The sequence below is a fragment of the Dendronephthya gigantea genome, unplaced genomic scaffold (genome assembly GCF_004324835.1).
Source record: "Dendronephthya gigantea isolate DGI-Jeju-01 unplaced genomic scaffold, DenGig_1.0 000007F, whole genome shotgun sequence".
NCBI classification, from domain to species: domain Eukaryota; kingdom Metazoa; phylum Cnidaria; class Anthozoa; order Malacalcyonacea; family Nephtheidae; genus Dendronephthya; species Dendronephthya gigantea.
In genome coordinates this window covers 775,796-792,822 of record NW_021163017.1, presented here as the reverse complement: position 1 = coordinate 792,822, position 17,027 = coordinate 775,796, and the positions used below count along the sequence as shown (strand labels likewise).

The 17,027-nt window shown below is 39.8% G+C and overlaps 3 protein-coding genes across 3 annotated transcripts; 1 reads left to right on the top strand and 2 right to left on the bottom strand.

The window, feature by feature from the left end:
- Positions 1-1,752: 1,752 nt before the first annotated feature.
- LOC114517309 (beta-1,3-galactosyltransferase 1-like) lies at positions 1,753-3,436 on the bottom strand. Its single transcript, XM_028536989.1, has one exon. It carries the CDS (start codon positions 3,201-3,203, stop codon positions 1,959-1,961), a length of 1,245 nt encoding a protein of 414 aa, XP_028392790.1. The 5' UTR covers positions 3,204-3,436; the 3' UTR covers positions 1,753-1,958.
- A 1,415-nt stretch (positions 3,437-4,851) lies between these two features.
- Positions 4,852-6,324, bottom strand: LOC114517310 (UDP-GlcNAc:betaGal beta-1,3-N-acetylglucosaminyltransferase 7-like). The gene has a single exon (XM_028536990.1). It carries the CDS (start codon positions 6,089-6,091, stop codon positions 4,862-4,864), a length of 1,230 nt encoding a protein of 409 aa, XP_028392791.1. The 5' UTR covers positions 6,092-6,324; the 3' UTR covers positions 4,852-4,861.
- A 929-nt stretch (positions 6,325-7,253) lies between these two features.
- Positions 7,254-14,316, top strand: LOC114517146. The gene is given in 12 exon segments (XM_028536804.1): positions 7,254-7,713; positions 7,716-9,152; positions 9,599-9,687; positions 9,762-9,829; positions 9,982-10,126; positions 10,195-10,244; positions 10,342-10,477; positions 10,572-10,621; positions 10,715-11,160; positions 11,671-12,755; positions 13,087-13,467; positions 13,756-14,316. Coding segments are annotated over 12 exon segments (4,752 nt in total). The 5' UTR covers positions 7,254-7,409.
- Positions 14,317-17,027: the final 2,711 nt, after the last annotated feature.

Below are 17,027 nucleotides of genomic sequence, written 5' to 3'. Positions count from 1 at the left end.
AACAACCGGCCCCTGGTGTGTATGTACCTCGGAGTACACCAGGGTACACTAGGGTACACCGGGACGAAACTGACATTTGAAACGAAGCTTCAATCCTGATAATGCCAAAGGCGTTAACGTTTATAACATTGTTGGTAATCTTTTTCACTCATCGCAAAATCAACTCGAAAACTCGCTGTAGAGTTGGCTTTTGAGATTAGTGTGTGAAAAAAACTGCCACCAGCAGACCGACGCTGCCACGCTGCGGGTGTTTTAGGCCTTGAAGTTTTAATATTTTTTTTTCCATCCTGTTTTCGCTGTATTTGTGAAAGTTGATGTGATTGCTTGAAACTAAAGAAGGCTAACTTGATTAATATGATGCTAAGCAAAAATTATTCGTTAACAAGAATGCGCTACATACTTCGAAATCATAATATTGAGTCAAAACGACGGAAAGTTATTTGCATACTAGACAGCCCTGGAGGCTGGAGGAACTAGAAAACACGCAAAAATACTGGTAAAAGTACGGAATATTAAATAAAAGTCGATAGAAAAAATATTTTCGAAAAAAGTATCAGCGCTGGCGTTGAAAATTATGTCCCAAAAGATGTCGATAAAGCTATAAAAATTTTACAATTTTATCATGCATAAAATATATAATATGCTACAATCATGACGATGGCGGAAGCACTTAGGAATTTAATAATAGTTCTCGTGTATCTGTTACCTTCGTCTCTCGATTTCAAATTTTAAATTTCTACCCGCAAAATATCACCGCCCGCCATATTTGCCCGAAAAGGGCCTGCGGAGGAGGTAGCATATTGATAGTTCTCGTGTATTCATATTGTGTAATTGTGTGATACGATTGTATGACTTCAACGTAGCCTGCTCGCAGACTGAATGAGAGGGCCGGAAACACACGAAACAGATGCGCTATTTCCTTTCACAAAACATCACAATCGAACGCATATGAAATTGACACAAACACGGGGGAGTCGTATTTCTGCATCTCAAAAATTTGCCGATGAGTAGCGTTCTCACTTCTACGGTAATTTCCTTACAAAAGTTTGACTGTATCGACGGGAGGGAGAATAATTAATATATTCTTTTCAAATGTTCTTTATCTCAGGTTATTCAAAACAACCTTCCCGGCCCCACAGTAAAAAGTATGCATATTTAAGTGAGAGCACTGTCATGATGAAGTACACGACCCCAATGGCAAAGGGGGTCGCTAAGATAATATGATCCCAAAGGCAAAGCGGATACCTTTCTGATGAACTGGAAAGAGTGCAAAAGCGTGCCATGCGCATCATATTCCCTGGCCATTCATATGTTGAAGCTCTTCAATTAGCCAACTGCACCAAGCTGAGCGATAGACGAAACGATATATGTAGAAAAACCTGACACAAGATTATTAAACGATCAGGTCCTCTCGCTTAGTATGTGACGGAGAAAAGAGCAAGTGCTCAACATTATAATATTAGATACCTAAATAATCTGCCACTGTATAAGTGCAGAACCGAACGTTTTAAGAATAGCTTCTTTCCAAGAATCGCGGAACTGAATAAGAAATAAACATAGCATTAAAAAAGTTTAATGTAAATTTTGAGCAATTCACATTCAATTTAATAGATAGTTCTTAATCTCTTAAATCTTATCCATATATATTATTTTTACCTTATGCTGCATCTAAATGTGGTGTATATATCTATCTATCTATCCATCTATCTATCTATATATACTATATGTCTGATAGTTTAACAACGTCCATGTAAATAACTAATTTGTACTACCTAGTAAACACCTTGCAATGCATTTTTTATGCGATAATGTGTCATTAGACACCAAATAAAATAAAATAAAATAATAAGAATACAACAGGACCGGTCGGACCGTTTTTACTGTATAAATTAAGGAAAGCGCCCATAGTATAATGTATAGTATGGAGCACCCTTTTAATATCAACGATAAAAAAATCCTCAACATTTGTTTTTATCTTTTCCACACAGCAGTCTCTCGTAACGATCGAAGAGCATCTTCGAACCCTTATTGTCAATACTATGGCCCAATGCAATTTTACCTAATAAACTGCAGTCAGAATAGTGAGAAGCTTCCTGCAACATGTCTGGTGAAATTCGAAATGACAAAATTGTGGTAATTTTCACTCCAAAATCTCTCATGGCCACCCCAACATATGCATCGTCCGTATGAAACGGTTTTCTTACATACGCGTAATTGAATAGTCTGTAGAGAAGGTCAGCAGACAAGATGAAAAACCCACCGGGGTTAAATCGGGGCCAATCCTTTTCTCCGAAATATTTCCAGCTCACTGTCCATTTTCCACCGATAGCTCGATTCACCGCAGTTCCCGCGTACGTCCAGCCCCCATAGAATGGTCTTGGAAACTTCGCATTCACAAGATACTCCAACACGCGTGGTATACGCACGTAAACATCGTCGTCTGTTTTCATCGTGTATTTTATATCAAATCTACTCGCCCAAACCTGACCCATGTAAAACTTGATAACATTGTTAATGTAGTTGTCTGTGATATTTCCAATCAACATATCGTTGTGTTGTCGAGCTTCAGCCATATTCAGTTCATCGTCGTTCGTTCCACTTCCTGCTTTTCCAAGAACAAATACAAGCAGCCATCTTAAGTCTTTCAGTCTTCCATCTTGCGAGGCTTTACGTTGTTCGCAGTTACTTTGATTTCCCCAGGTTTGTCGGATGGCCTCGCGACGTTTTCTAAACTCATCTCCTTTAGCGCCAGAATTGACCAAAACAATCATAAATATATTCGGCGTCGCTTCAACTTTTGGGTTAATCTCCGGAAAGACGAACTTAAAATCCACAAAGGGATAGTAGTCGTTGACAATATCAATCGAGGGTTTTGACGTCGAATTTGAAGTTGGTCTTGAAGTTGGTCTTGAAGTTGGTCTTGAAGTTGGTTTTGTCGTCGCACGCTTCGTATTCACTTCATGATGAAATCTGCTCATGAATTTGGACAAAGTTTGATTCAAACCTCTGAGCATCAATGCTATGTTAATATTTTCAACTGCTGAGTTTTTTGATATTGTTACGGAAGCGTCGCTTGCCGTAGCCGTAGGTAGACTTTGTAAAGTAGGTGCATGTTTAATATATATCAAGGAGGAACATAATACATATGTCAGGAAGATGAACGCAAATGCTATCAATTGTCCTTTAACTCGTCTTGGGAACATGGCGAGCTGAGATTATACGGTTGCCAACGACTCGTTGCAGGTTGCACCACTCGGCGTCGCCAACTCACTGACATCATCTCGTTCCCCGAGCCCGCGATTCGTCTGCCTCAGGCGAGAAATTTGTTGTAATATGCTTCTATTCGTAATCTGCTACGGAAACAACGCCGTCAAACAAGTGTACACAAAGTTTACACTTGTTTAAAAATTTTAGCTGTACAAAAACAACTAGGAGGTATCGTGTTAAAATAGTTTATGAAGTCACTCTTGTTCGAACGTTTGATGTATGTATTTTAGTACCTCGTGTTCATGTTCTTGTTCTGTCGTCGATTCAGTGATTTTGTCACGATATTTTACCTAATAAATATATTCATATTCCTCGCAATAATGTGAATCCACTAAATTCATCATATCGTTCCAGTTATTTTTTAGAGTTCACTGGCACTTACACATCGAAGCTTTTCCAACTGTGTGCCGCCAATATTGCAGCAAAATTTTCAAGTGTAAAGGCGGGCCTTACCTTTGTCTTTGAGCATGCCCGCGTATCATCACAACGAAACTGATATACAAATACCCAAACCATATATATGTAACAACAGAAAATTCTGCTTTTTAAACCTTTCATGTTGATTTTGAAGTTGATTTTGAAGTTGCCTCTGATTGCTGCGGTTTTTGATAATGCTACGGAATTTGTCTTGGCTTCTTTTGCTCAAATTCTCGTAATTATGCTTGTTAGTTCTGCTTGCCTCGCACGTTCATTACTTTTAAGTGCTTTTCTCTTTTGGTCGTTCCTTACGTCTATACTTGGCCGCAAATTAAAAGAAAGCTTTAAGTCGGCTGTCTCGTAGTTACCGATAGAATCAATATATAATATGAATATTGGTCCACTCCTTATTTATATATTGTTCATGGCATCTCGACTCAATAGTACTTCACTAGCACTTTCTCTCTGACATAAAGAACCCTTTTTTCTTGTGTCATGCAAATTAGTGCACTGGTACCGGATCTACCCCTGCCGTTTACCCTGACAATTTTCATCTGCATATATTCCTAGGGTCTGTTTACATGGAGCGAGTTATCTCGGCCAGGCGAGGTGTATTGGTCCACTCCTAATATCTCAAATTTCCACCGCAAACTAGGAACAGGCAGCCTTGTACTCGGGCGCTTTAATCGTAAAATATATAACCGTTGCATTCAGGTCTTGTATAGAGGTCAGCTGAAAAAAAACGCGAGCGCGCGGGAGTGCTTGGGGTGGTGCGACATTAAAACGCCTGGGTACGAGGCTGGGGAACAGGTGTAGTAGTAAAAAAGTAGTAGTAAAACTTTATTTAAAAGTCACACGCTAGCCCGTCAACTTTAAGCTGATTTCCACGAGGAGCGGGTGATTTACATTTGAAAACATATACACAATTAACTAAATACTATTATACAAGACAAATTACAACTACATACAACACACCACGCTACAATACACTACGTAAACAACTTACATGTATTAATAAAAGTATGGAATATGGAGAGTTATAAAGAAGAATAAGGAAGTTAAAAATTTATACCTAGAAGTGTTTAATTTGTATGAGTACGAATTCTTTCTTTAAACATTGTCCAATTATCCCAAGCTTCATATTTAACATTTTGTCATTCCTGCTTATTACCGGAGTTTAACATTTAACTAGATTACTACGACAAACTAATTTCTCAAGACGTTCAAAAAGAAATCTCGTCGACTGTGGGTCCATGTTATGCGCAAAGCCATCAATTCCTAGTATTTTACAGTCTTTTTCTTTTCGCACAAATTCGTTCATATCAGGTCTTAAACCAAGCGAAAATATCGTTGTAACTTTCACTCCGAAATCCCGCATCGCGACCCCCACATACGCGTCGTCCGTATGAAAAGGTTTTCTTACATGTGCATAATTAAACAATCTGTACAGCAGGTCTGACGAGAGGATAATAAACACACCGGCGTTGAACATTGGAAAATTCACTTCACCAAAGTATTTCCAACTCACTGTCCACTTCCCTCCAATAGCTCGATTAACCGGGATCGGCAAGTATGTCATACCACCGTAAAACAGCCTTGGAAACTTCGCATGCACAAGATACTCCAACACGCGTGGTATACGCACGTAAACATCGTCGTCTGTTTTCATTGTGTATTTTACATCAAATCTACTCGCCCAAATCTGTCCCATGTAAAACTTGATAATATTGTTAATATAGTTGTCAGTGATATTTCCAATCAACATATCGTTGTGTTGTCGAGCTTCAGCCATATTCAATTCATCGTCGTTCGTTCCAGTTCCTGCTTTTCCAACAACAAATACGAGCAGCCATCTTAAGTGTTTTAATCTTTCATCTTGCGAGGCTTGACGATGTTCGCAGTTTTCCCGATTTCCCCAGGTTTGTCGGATGGCCTCGCGACGTTTTCTGAACTCATCTCCTTTAGCGCCAGAATTGACCAAAACAATCATAAATATATTCGGCGTCGTTTCAACCTTTGGGATTATTTCCGGAAAGACAAACTTGAAATCCACAAAGGGATAATAGTCGTTGACGATATCAATGGAAGGTTTCGAAGTTGATTTTGAAGTTGGTTTCGAAGTTGATTTTAAAGTTGATTTTGCAGTTGGTTTTGTCGTCGCACTCTTCGTATTCGCTTCATGATGAAATCTGCTCACAAATTTCGACAAAGTTTGATTCAAATCTTTGAGCGTCAATGCTATAATGTCAATATTTGCTGCCGTTTTCCCTGATGCTACGAAAGAATCGCTCGCTGTCGGTGAAGTACATAAGCGTTTATCGCTTACGAAAAAGGAATATAAAAAACAGACCAGAAAGAACGCGACAAGAAGTACGAATAGTCCTTTAAATCGTCTGGAAGAAAACATCGCGCGTTCACTTTTCGCAAATTCGACCTGCACGGGCAGGCAACTTCTGCGCAGGCAACAAATATGTAAATTGTTGAGTCATCAATGTTGTTGCAGCTTGTTACAACAACATTGCATCGTGATTTCGTCAACATTGATTCCCTGACAAGGTTCAACAACATTATTAACAATACTGTACCCAAGGAGCAGCACAGCATTGTTCACCCCTGATGGGACAACCAGATCGATTTTTGGCCGTGTATATATACATGCAGTGGCGATAATCGGGGGGGCACATATTCATATACAGGGTGTCTCAAAAAAAAACGCAACCACTTAAATATGCAATTGCACCGTAGTTCAGCTAAAATGACTTTTAGCATTGAAAATGAAGGATTAAGGCCCTGTCTACACTAATGCGTTTTCGTCTGAAAACGCATACATTTCGATGCGTTTAGGCCTTCCGTTCACACTAATACGCTCGAATACGCTCAGCGTATTCACCGAAAACGCATCGATTTGAATACGCTGTTGAAAGTGAATACAAATGAAAACGCATACATATCGTATTAGTGTGAACACTTGAAGACGATACTTTTGAAAACGATTAGGTCACACGCATCGATTGGCTATCTTTAAAACCAGGAACGGGGAATCAAGGAACGGGGAACCAGGAACGGGGAACGGGGAATGAGAATCTCCGGAATCTTTAAAACCCGGAACGAGAATTTCCGGAATCTTTAAAACCCGGAATGAGAATCTCCGGAATCTTTAAAACCCGGAATGAGAATCTCCGGAATCTTTAAAACCCGGAACGAGAATCTCCGGAATCTTTAAAACCCGGAATGAGAATCTCCGGAATCTTTAAAACCCGGAACGAGAATCTCCGGAATCTTTAAAACCCGGAACATGAATCTGGAATCTTTAAAACCCGGAATGAGAATCTCCGGAATCTTTAAAACCCGGAACGAGAATCTCCGGAATCTTTAAAACCCGGAACGAGAATCTCCGGAATCTTTAAAACCCGGAATGTGAATTTCCGGAATCTTTAAAACCCGGAATGTGAATTTCCGGAATCTTTAAAACCCGGAATGAGAATTTCCGGAATCTTTAAAACCCGGAATGAGAATCTTTGAATGAAAGACAATGATTTTTCTTCCATGAAGTATGAAAGCATTTTCTGCTTGCTGGCTCATTGTAATTCCCGCGATTTTTTAACTGTTTTGGTTGTGCAAAATCGTAGAAATCGAGAATAAATTGTTGCTTTATATCACCTTTTTTTTCTTGCCTATTAAAGATGTAAAATTATATTATATTTGCGCTTAATACACGGCATTTAATGGAGGGATTTACGGGTATCCCGAAACTTTCAATGCGGCCAGAGAGTTTTAATACAGGTTTGGCAACTTTTGAATGGAGTCAATTTGCAAGTGCGACTGAATTGGGCTCAGGTTCGTACGGCTTAATATACACAGGTAAATTTAATGAACAGAATGTCGTCGTCAAATCCATGCGCATTCGTAGTCGAGAATGTAAGCGCCTGTTTATAAAAGAAGCGCAGCTACTCAACAAGTTGAGAGGTCATGAGCACATCGCACGTTTTGTCGCCATATGTAACGAACCCTTGGCTATCATGATGGAGCATTTTTTTTTGACTTCAAACCATTTGGTATGGATAAAGTTATTACTTCTCTTGATGAACTACTAAGTTTTGTAGATGAACACTTAGATTTCAGTGCGCTAAAGCAGTTTCAAACGAAAATTGCCCAAGATATTGCAAGTGGACTATCCCACCTTCATGAAAATAACATTGCCCACAGAGACCTAAAACCTGCCAATGTCCTTGTTTCTAATCAGTATTATGCAAGTGAAAAGACAGACAGCCTCCGCAACCAAATGTTCGTTGATAATCCTATTCAGTGCAAGCTTACGGATTTTGGCGAAAGTCGGGCTTCTTTTCTTCAAACGAGGACTTTAATAGTGAGCAAAACTAACCGGTTGGACCGCGGAACCGAAGTCTTTTTGGCACCTGAGGCTCAACTGCGATTAGCAAAGAACGTAACGATTGATGATCTGAAGAAATCCGATATCTGGGCTCTCGGTATGACAATGTATTGCCTTCTAAATCCTGATCTTGACAACCCGTATGAGAATGCTTTCGTTAAAGCTAGATTAGAACCATCGGTGGAATCGTTAAAGTTGCTGCTAAATCAAAAACAATTGCCAAAGCTTGAGCCAAACGGAAAGTACGAGCATTTACAAGTCGGGGAATGGTGGAAAGTCGTGTACGTTTTTGAAGCTTGCTCGCAATTTGATCCTCACAAGAGACCTGAGGTTCGCGATGTCTCTGCAGTTTTATCGAAAAACTACTTGGAGACATATCTTAATTTTATTCCACTAACTGTCAGTCAATCTACTGCACTTGAGACGTCTGATCGACAAATGGCCGAGAGTCTGTCAATCTTATCCACACCATCAAAATTTGGCGAAGAACTTGGCGAATCGTACGATAACGATGCCGATGGTACCAATGCGTGTGCATTCCTGTGTGTAGCCCTATGCGATAAATTCCTTGCCTTGCCTAACGATGAAATTGATTGGAACGTACTTAAACATATGACTGAAAGTGTTATTAGTGAGTTACCAGCATTGTTAAACACAATACGAGATTGTGAAAAATTATACGAGCCCATCACCGCGTATTCTTTGTTACGGGAAAATGGAATTGTAGACGCCTGCAACCTTTCCGAGGAATTTATTGATTCATCTGAAGTGTTCAGAGTTGCTAGTAAAACTAACTTAGTCAACGTACTATTTTCAAGAGCTGGAGAGTCAAAGACGGTTGGACTGTACACCTGCGAACCATATACCTTGATGGTTGGAGTAAATTGCAATGCGTTGTTTATCTTGGACACCCATCCAATAAGTCAGGCGCTAGGTGGCAATGGAAACGGGATCCTCGTGTTCTCTCCTGACAAAACGCTCAAATCGTGTAAGATGATTGCCCAATGGATATACGAGAGGTTGTTGCATAGTGGCATAAAGGGAAAAAAACATCACAGCTTTGCATGGATTACACGAGGTATATCATTATTTAAAATTTTCATCATTTTTAATTGTAGATTAACACCTAAAAAAGCTGTACCATTTTTCATATAAAGTTATAAACATCTATAAACGCTCAAGGAAGCTCAAGCACTTTCATTTTTTGGAAAATCTGCGATAAGAAAGCAGCGTAAATAATGACTTAAAATTCAAAATACCGGACAGATTTGATTGCCATATATTCAAAATTTGGACGTTAACTATGAACTCTAACAAAGTGTGTAAAGTATTTATGAGGTATGAATGTATACAGGTTATAGTCATTGTATACTTCTGTAATCTGTACAACAAAGAGGCATGTTTAACATCGGGGCATCAAGAAAGCTGAAAGCGTGGTAAAAAAGAGGTTTACTATTTGATTTCAAAAAGCTTACCGACTTCTACCTTTCATTAAAGTTTAATTTAACATTTATCTGCTCACAGAATCATCGGAGATGTGCAACAACGAAGAAGAAATTCAAAAGTCGATAGCGCATGAGGAGAACAGCACAATGTCGAAAGGAAGAGACAACGTAAGGCTAAATTTATATTTTTTCTTTCTTCTATTTCCTAGGGTAATTTTATCTTCATGATTTTATTTCTTCAGCAGAATGTGACTATGTACCCAAAGGAAAAGGAAAGGAAACGTCCGGCAGACGACGCTTCTTCGACTGGGTATTTGCTTTTATTTTTTCATTTATAAACTGATAAAGTGCATGTTAAAAACCGTTAAAAATTTAGAATAAAGACCCTGGGTACGAGGTTGTAAAAATGTTTGGTTTACATTTGATATTGTATGTATGCATGTAGCTATTTCCGTTTTTTAGTGCTGAGAAAAGCGCTCCGAAAATAACAACCATATCCGTAACGGAATCTTCACCGAACAGCAAAGACGACGAAGAAAGGCGAAATTCGGCAGTGGCTAATTCTACCAAGGAGGGAAGCGTCGAAATAACAAAATCAGGAGGCGCAGTAAGTGTATCGTTTCTTCTTTCTTCTTAAGTAAATTCCACTTATTTTTCATAACATTTCTTCTAAAGGAGGAAACCAGGGACCCAAATGAAAGTCAGATAAATGATGAATCTTCCAGGTACTATTTTGTACAAAGATTTTTCCATATAGCGTCATGTTAACTCCGCCGAAGTATCTTCTTTTTGATTTTGAATATCTGTAATGTCTATTTCCAGTTGCTTAGTAACGATTTTGGATGTTCCAGTCGTAATAACAATAACGGAATCTTCGGAGAAACACAATGAGGAGGAAAGGCAAAATTCCGCAGTGGATAATATTACCGATGAAGCAATGACGAAATCAGGAGGCGAAGTAAGCCGTGTATCATTTCAATATTTGCTTTCCTCTCTTCACCAGTAAAAGTAGGTTCTACTTAATTCTGATCATTTAATTTCTTCTTCAACAGGAGGCTACCATCGACCAAAGTGAAAGCCAGGCGGATAATGAATTTTCTAGGTATTTGTTTACGCTATATTTTCTCACGTAGCTTCGAGGCAGCAGTAGCTGTCTTGCATGTTGTATCTATCCTTGTCTATTTATATTTTTTAGTGACGAGAAAGCCATTGAAAGAATCGATGCATCCGGCGAATGTTACAAGAACGATGCAATGACTCCAGTTTTCTCTTGGAGTAAATCCGCCTATACAAGTCAGGAACTAGTTTGTATACTAATAAATGATTATCCAATTGAGGAAACTTGCGCATCGCAGCCAATTAACGTCTCTCACAATGCCTCTTTCCTGGTCGGCACAAATTATTTGGAACACCCTGATGACATAAAGTGTGACGACATGGGTTCTTGGAAGCACAACGGCTCTCCAAAGCGTCTTTTCCATGTGAAGAGAGATCCAAACGGTGTGTTAACAGAAATACAACGCTTAGATGTAACGGTGCCTAAACATGCCGCACTAAAAGATAACATTTACGAATTGAGAAGGGCCTATTACAGAAACTGTTCGGACAAGACTGTCCGGAAGATAGTATCTAAATTATATGGTACGTACTAGGACTACCGGCCATCCGGCTTTATGAATAATATACAATTGTATTCTTAATCACAGAAATTTCAGAAATATTTCCCTAGAACCGGAAAGGAATGTTAACGTATTTTTTATGTAAACTCACACCTAATTAATGTTTTCGCCATTTTGCAAAACATTACATCTTTGTTGCGTTGTCCAAATACACCCTCTGAAAAAGTGATATACTGAACCATACATCCACCCCCATATTTACTTCATCACACTAGAAATACATGCATGCACAACCCCTCGTCATTTCAACCCAAACAAATAATTTGATGAGTTTTCCAGACCTACGCTTATATTATGAAGTATAAACATCCTATATATTAGCGTCCCGAGTATTCTTGTAACTTGCAAAGCTCAGCACCCAACAATTTACGTTTGCGCTAAAAGAGTAATGGACCTACGAAAGATCGCCTCTAGATGGGTTAGATATGCAATATATTCGCTTGGTATATGAATTGTTATTCTCTTTTTGTAGATAACTGTGGTGCACAACTTCCAAATGTGCTTATTCAGTATTTGTTCGATGATAAAGAACACGAAATAAAACACGTTATGCCCCACGGAAACTCAAAAACCAAGTCTTCGTACCGGCGGGTACTATCAAGCACCAGAAAGCGAATGAAACAGTCCATACTTGACAGGGGAAAGACAGCCAAACAAACCCTTGATGAAGTGTACTGTACATCTGGAGACGTTATAAAGGCAAGATCGATTGGCCAACTACCAAGAGGGCCCAGCGATTTATATTATGCAAGACACTCTGCAAAGAAGATGCCCAATTCTAGTCCGTTGCTTGATCAAAGCAAGAAAAGCGAAGCCAAGGAAACTAGTCAACCTGCAAGTATAGATAGTATGTGGACGCTTCTGGAACGTGCAAAGAGGGAAGAACAGTCAAAAGAAGATGTGTTCATACGCGAATGCTCAATTCACCCTAACCTGTTTGTAGTTCTTGCAAACGATCGACAACTTGATGAGGTTGCAAACTTCTGTACGCACCCAAGTGAACACAGTGTTTTCGGAATTGATCCAACTTTTAATATATTTGACCGAAATATTAGCCTTACGGTTACTACATACAGAAATCTGAAATTGGTCAACCCCAAAACCGGTAAACAACCAGTGTTTGTTGGACCGTTGCTCATGCATCAGAAAAAGGACTGGAAAACCTTTTCCAAATTTGCACACTCATTGGTTACTCTTAAACCAGAGTTAGATGCAGTCCTTGCATGCGGTACGGATGGTGAAAGAGCGCTCGTCAATGGTTTCAAACGAAATATGCGTTTTGCGGTATTTCTACGATGCTTTCTACATTTTAAAGCTAATATTGAGAGAGAGCTAATTTCGAGAGGAATTACAGGGAATGCTAAGAAAGAATTCGTGTGCGAAATATTTGGAAAACAAGAAGGAGACATTAAATATTTCGGACTTGTTGATTGTGAATCAGAAGAAGAATTCGACGAAAAACTGCAACAGCTTCAACCGATTTGGGAAGAAAGGGAGATTGTAACTGAAAACAAAGAGAGGAAGCAAACAATGTTCGAGTGGTTTAAACGCGAAAAGGTAAGAGACCAATTCTTACGAAACAACCGTTACATTACGCCAATAGCGTAGGCAGCGCAATATATCCAAGTAATTGTTACCCTTGTAATTTTTGTCACCTTTCTAATATGAACACTACTCTAATATAGACAGCTCTCTAATGTTCGTTACCAATTGTGGAATTGTTGTGGAATGAGTTATTAGTTCCTAGAGTTCCCATGCACATTTGCATAGATTTTCCTTTCTTAATTTCCTTTCTCGACCTGCTTGGATATTAATTGTTCATTCATTTTAAATGGTCCGCGTATATATTAAATGCATACAGTAACCAAATACAGCGGACGCTTTTTAGGCACAGGATATCAAGGACTCGATGCTGAGACCGATCAGAACAGAAGCAGGGCTTGGTAACCCACCATCCGAATACACGAACAACGACCCTGAAGCTGCAAACTTCATCATAAAGCATGGGCTGCACTTCAACCCAAACAAACCCCACGAGTTTATTGAAAATGTCAAAGAAATTATCTTAACACAACAAAGAAATGAAGATCGTGCGGTATTTGGAAAAGGTCCGTATCGAGTACGAGAAGGTTTCACCCATTTGTCCGTTGATGACGTAGAAAGAAGCAGTTTAAGTCACGCTCAAATGGAAAAAAGATTGGCTGATTTCAACAAAGCAAAAATGGACAGCAGGGTTGACGTCGTCAGTCCAACCCCTCAAGACCAAGAGGTAAATTTATTTGTTTCCTATTAACTTTTTTTTGTAAATATAATTACGCAATTAAGCTTGCAGCTGCAATATAATATTTTAACCATCCATCCATCCATCCATCCATCCATCCATCCATCCATCCATCCATCCATCCATCCATCCATCCATCCATCCATCCATCCATCCATCCATCCATCCATCCATCCATCCATCCATCCATCCATCCATCCATCCATCCATCCATCCCCATCCATCTATATCCATCCATCCATATCCATCCATTTATTTATCTATCTAATAATCTAGGACGAACCCACGTCGCGTTTAAGTGTCACAGCTAATGAAAGCGGGATAACAACAGTACCTCAACCGATACTTGAAGCGATGTTCGAAAGGGCCTCTAACTTGTTAGCGGTGCCGGGAAAAGTTATTCCAAAGCCTGGTGCTGACGATGGATCATTCGTAGTGGCAGGATTATCCAACAACATACATTGTGTAAATCCTGGCAAAGGTGGTTCTCTCTCCTGCGATCGCAGCTGCATAAATTATGCGACCAAAATTTGTGAACATACACTAGCTGTCGCACAGGTGAGAGGCACATTGAGCGAGCTGCTGACGTGGTTCAAGAGAAGAAAGAAGCGGCCTGCAATGATGGAGATGGTCGAACAGAGTGGCCCCAAAACTGCAGGAAGGAAGCCGTCACAAAGAAAGCGGACCAATGTTAAACGGCCTACAGTCAACGAATACCGTCGACCTGTTACGTCCTCCAACATCGCAAATGTTACCCGATGTGCCGTCCACAATTCAACACGCAAGCATTCCTTCAACCAATATTTATACCCAACCTCCAACATTCTCCTCTGTTGAAAGAATGACACAAGTAATGCCAACGGCCCCCGATACAAGTACCTTCCAAACTGATTATCCCTCGATGGCTACAGGTTTTCCTATTCCTGGCAGTTACAGTATTCCGCAACAATGCACAAACCAGCACCTTTCGGAAAATTTCCAGTTTTCTCCAGTGTCGTCGGTCACTTTAAGTGATCAATCACACATGAATGCCCAAGGTCAGTAGGATTACCAGAAAGCTATTTTTATTTGAATGGGTCGAAGGAACCAGAGTGTCCAAATGCTATGGATGTGATGGGTTATTCAAAACCCCCCGACTCATCGCCCGGATGATTTGATCATTGTTTGCCGCGATATGCGAGAGTACAGAGACAGGTTAACTGGACAACGACAAAAGAGTAACACTGTTCAGAACGTGCATTTCCACCTGTACAAGAATGCGTGATAAGAAGATATCCAAACTTTCACGTAGGTCTCCTGAAGATTGATGGCTTTCAAATTAATCACCTGCAACCAGACACCTCCAGCGTTTAGCTACCAATTTTGGTTGGAATCTCTACCGTTAACGTTTCTACACGCATGAATTCGTTTATTTCAACGATCTAAATAACATAAAGTGGCTCTGATGCAAAGATTAGTGAAACACTTTTTCAGACTGACACATTCTCAGACTGAAACTAGTTAGAAAGGGTTTTTCCACTTATTCCGCATTTTTTATTTGCACGTGCATGCAGGGCTGTCGCTAGAAGCTTAATTGAATTTTACCGTGAGTGAAAACACCGAGCTGATGATGGGACTGTTTCAAATTTTATTCCGTTTTTAGTTCGTTCCATTTGGATACTATTATTGATGTTAATTTTTGAAATTGGGGAAATTTTATATTTAAAAACCTTGTATTACCTTTAATGTGCTAAAACAACCTTGTATTACCTTTTATAAGCTATAGAATGCGATTTTATTGCTGAATGGAAATATATATACAATTACATATAAAGTGGTTTTATATGAACGTGTTTATCAAAAATGCACAATTCAAGTTAATGTTGATGTAAAAATTCCGAAGATTCTCATTCCAGGTTTTAAAGATTCCGGAGATTCTAATTCCGGGTTTTAAAGATTCCGGAGATTCTCGTTCCGGGTTTTAAAGATTCCGGAGATTCTCGTTCCGGGTTTTAAAGATTCCGGAGATTCTAATTCCGGGTTTTAAAGATTCCGGAGATTCTCGTTCCGGGTTTTAAAGATTCCGGAGATTTCCATTCAGGGTTTTAAAGATTCCGGAGATTCTCGTTCCGGGTTTTAAAGATTCCGGAGATTCTCGTTCCGGGTTTTAAAGATTCCGGAGATTCTCGTTCCGGGTTTTAAAGATTCCGGAGATTCTCGTTCCGGGTTTTAAAGATTCCGGAGATTCTCGTTCCGGGTTTTAAAGATTCCGGAGATTCTCATTCCGGGTTTTAAAGATTCCGGAGATTCTCGTTCCGGGTTTTAAAGATTCCGGAGATTCTCGTTCCGGGTTTTAAAGATTCCGGAGATTCTAATTCCGGGTTTTAAAGATTCCGGAGATTCTCGTTCCGGGTTTTAAAGATTCCGGAGATTTCCATTCCGGGTTTTAAAGATTCCGGAGATTCTCGTTCCGGGTTTTAAAGATTCCGGAGATTCTCGTTCCGGGTTTTAAAGATTCCGGAGATTCTCGTTCCGGGTTTTAAAGATTCCGGAGATTCTCATTCCGGGTTTTAAAGATTCCGGAGATTCTCGTTCCGGGTTTTAAAGATTCCGGAGATTCTCGTTCCGGGTTTTAAAGATTCCGGAGATTCTCGTTCCGGGTTTTAAAGATTCCGGAGATTCTAATTCCGGGTTTTTAAAGATTCCGGAGATTCTCGTTCCGGGTTTTAAAGATTCCGGAGATTTCCATTCAGGGTTTTAAAGATTCCGGAGATTCTCGTTCCGGGTTTTAAAGATTCCGGAGATTCTCGTTCCGGGTTTTAAAGATTCCGGAGATTCTAATTCCGGGTTTTAAAGATTCCGGAGATTCTCGTTCCGGGTTTTAAAGATTCCGGAGATTTCCATTCAGGGTTTTAAAGATTCCGGAGATTCTCGTTCCGGGTTTTAAAGATTCCGGAGATTCTCGTTCCGGGTTTTAAAGATTCCGGAGATTCTCGTTCCGGGTTTTAAAGATTCCGGAGATTCTCGTTCCGGGTTTTAAAGATTCCGGAGATTCTCGTTCCGGGTTTTAAAGATTCCGGAGATTCTCATTCCGGGTTTTAAAGATTCCGGAGATTCTCGTTCCGGGTTTTAAAGATTCCGGAGATTCTCGTTCCGGGTTTTAAAGATTCCGGAGATTCTAATTCCGGGTTTTAAAGATTCCGGAGATTCTCGTTCCGGGTTTTAAAGATTCCGGAGATTTCCATTCCGGGTTTTAAAGATTCCGGAGATTCTCGTTCCGGGTTTTAAAGATTCCGGAGATTCTCGTTCCGGGTTTTAAAGATTCCGGAGATTCTCGTTCCGGGTTTTAAAGATTCCGGAGATTCTCATTCCGGGTTTTAAAGATTCCGGAGATTCTCGTTCCGGGTTTTAAAGATTCCGGAGATTCTCGTTCCGGGTTTTAAAGATTCCGTTCCCCGTTCCCCGTTCCTGGTTCCCCGTTCCTTGATTCCCCGTTCCTGGTTTTAAAGATAGCCCGCATCGATTGCCACCAGTGATTAATGTTCTTGCATATTTAAATAGTTGCATTT

Coding starts and splice junctions, on each gene's coding strand:
- LOC114517309 (XM_028536989.1), bottom strand. CDS start 3,203: ATGTTCCCAAGACGAGTTAAAGGACAATTGATAGCATTTGCGTTCATC.
- LOC114517310 (XM_028536990.1), bottom strand. CDS start 6,091: ATGTTTTCTTCCAGACGATTTAAAGGACTATTCGTACTTCTTGTCGCG.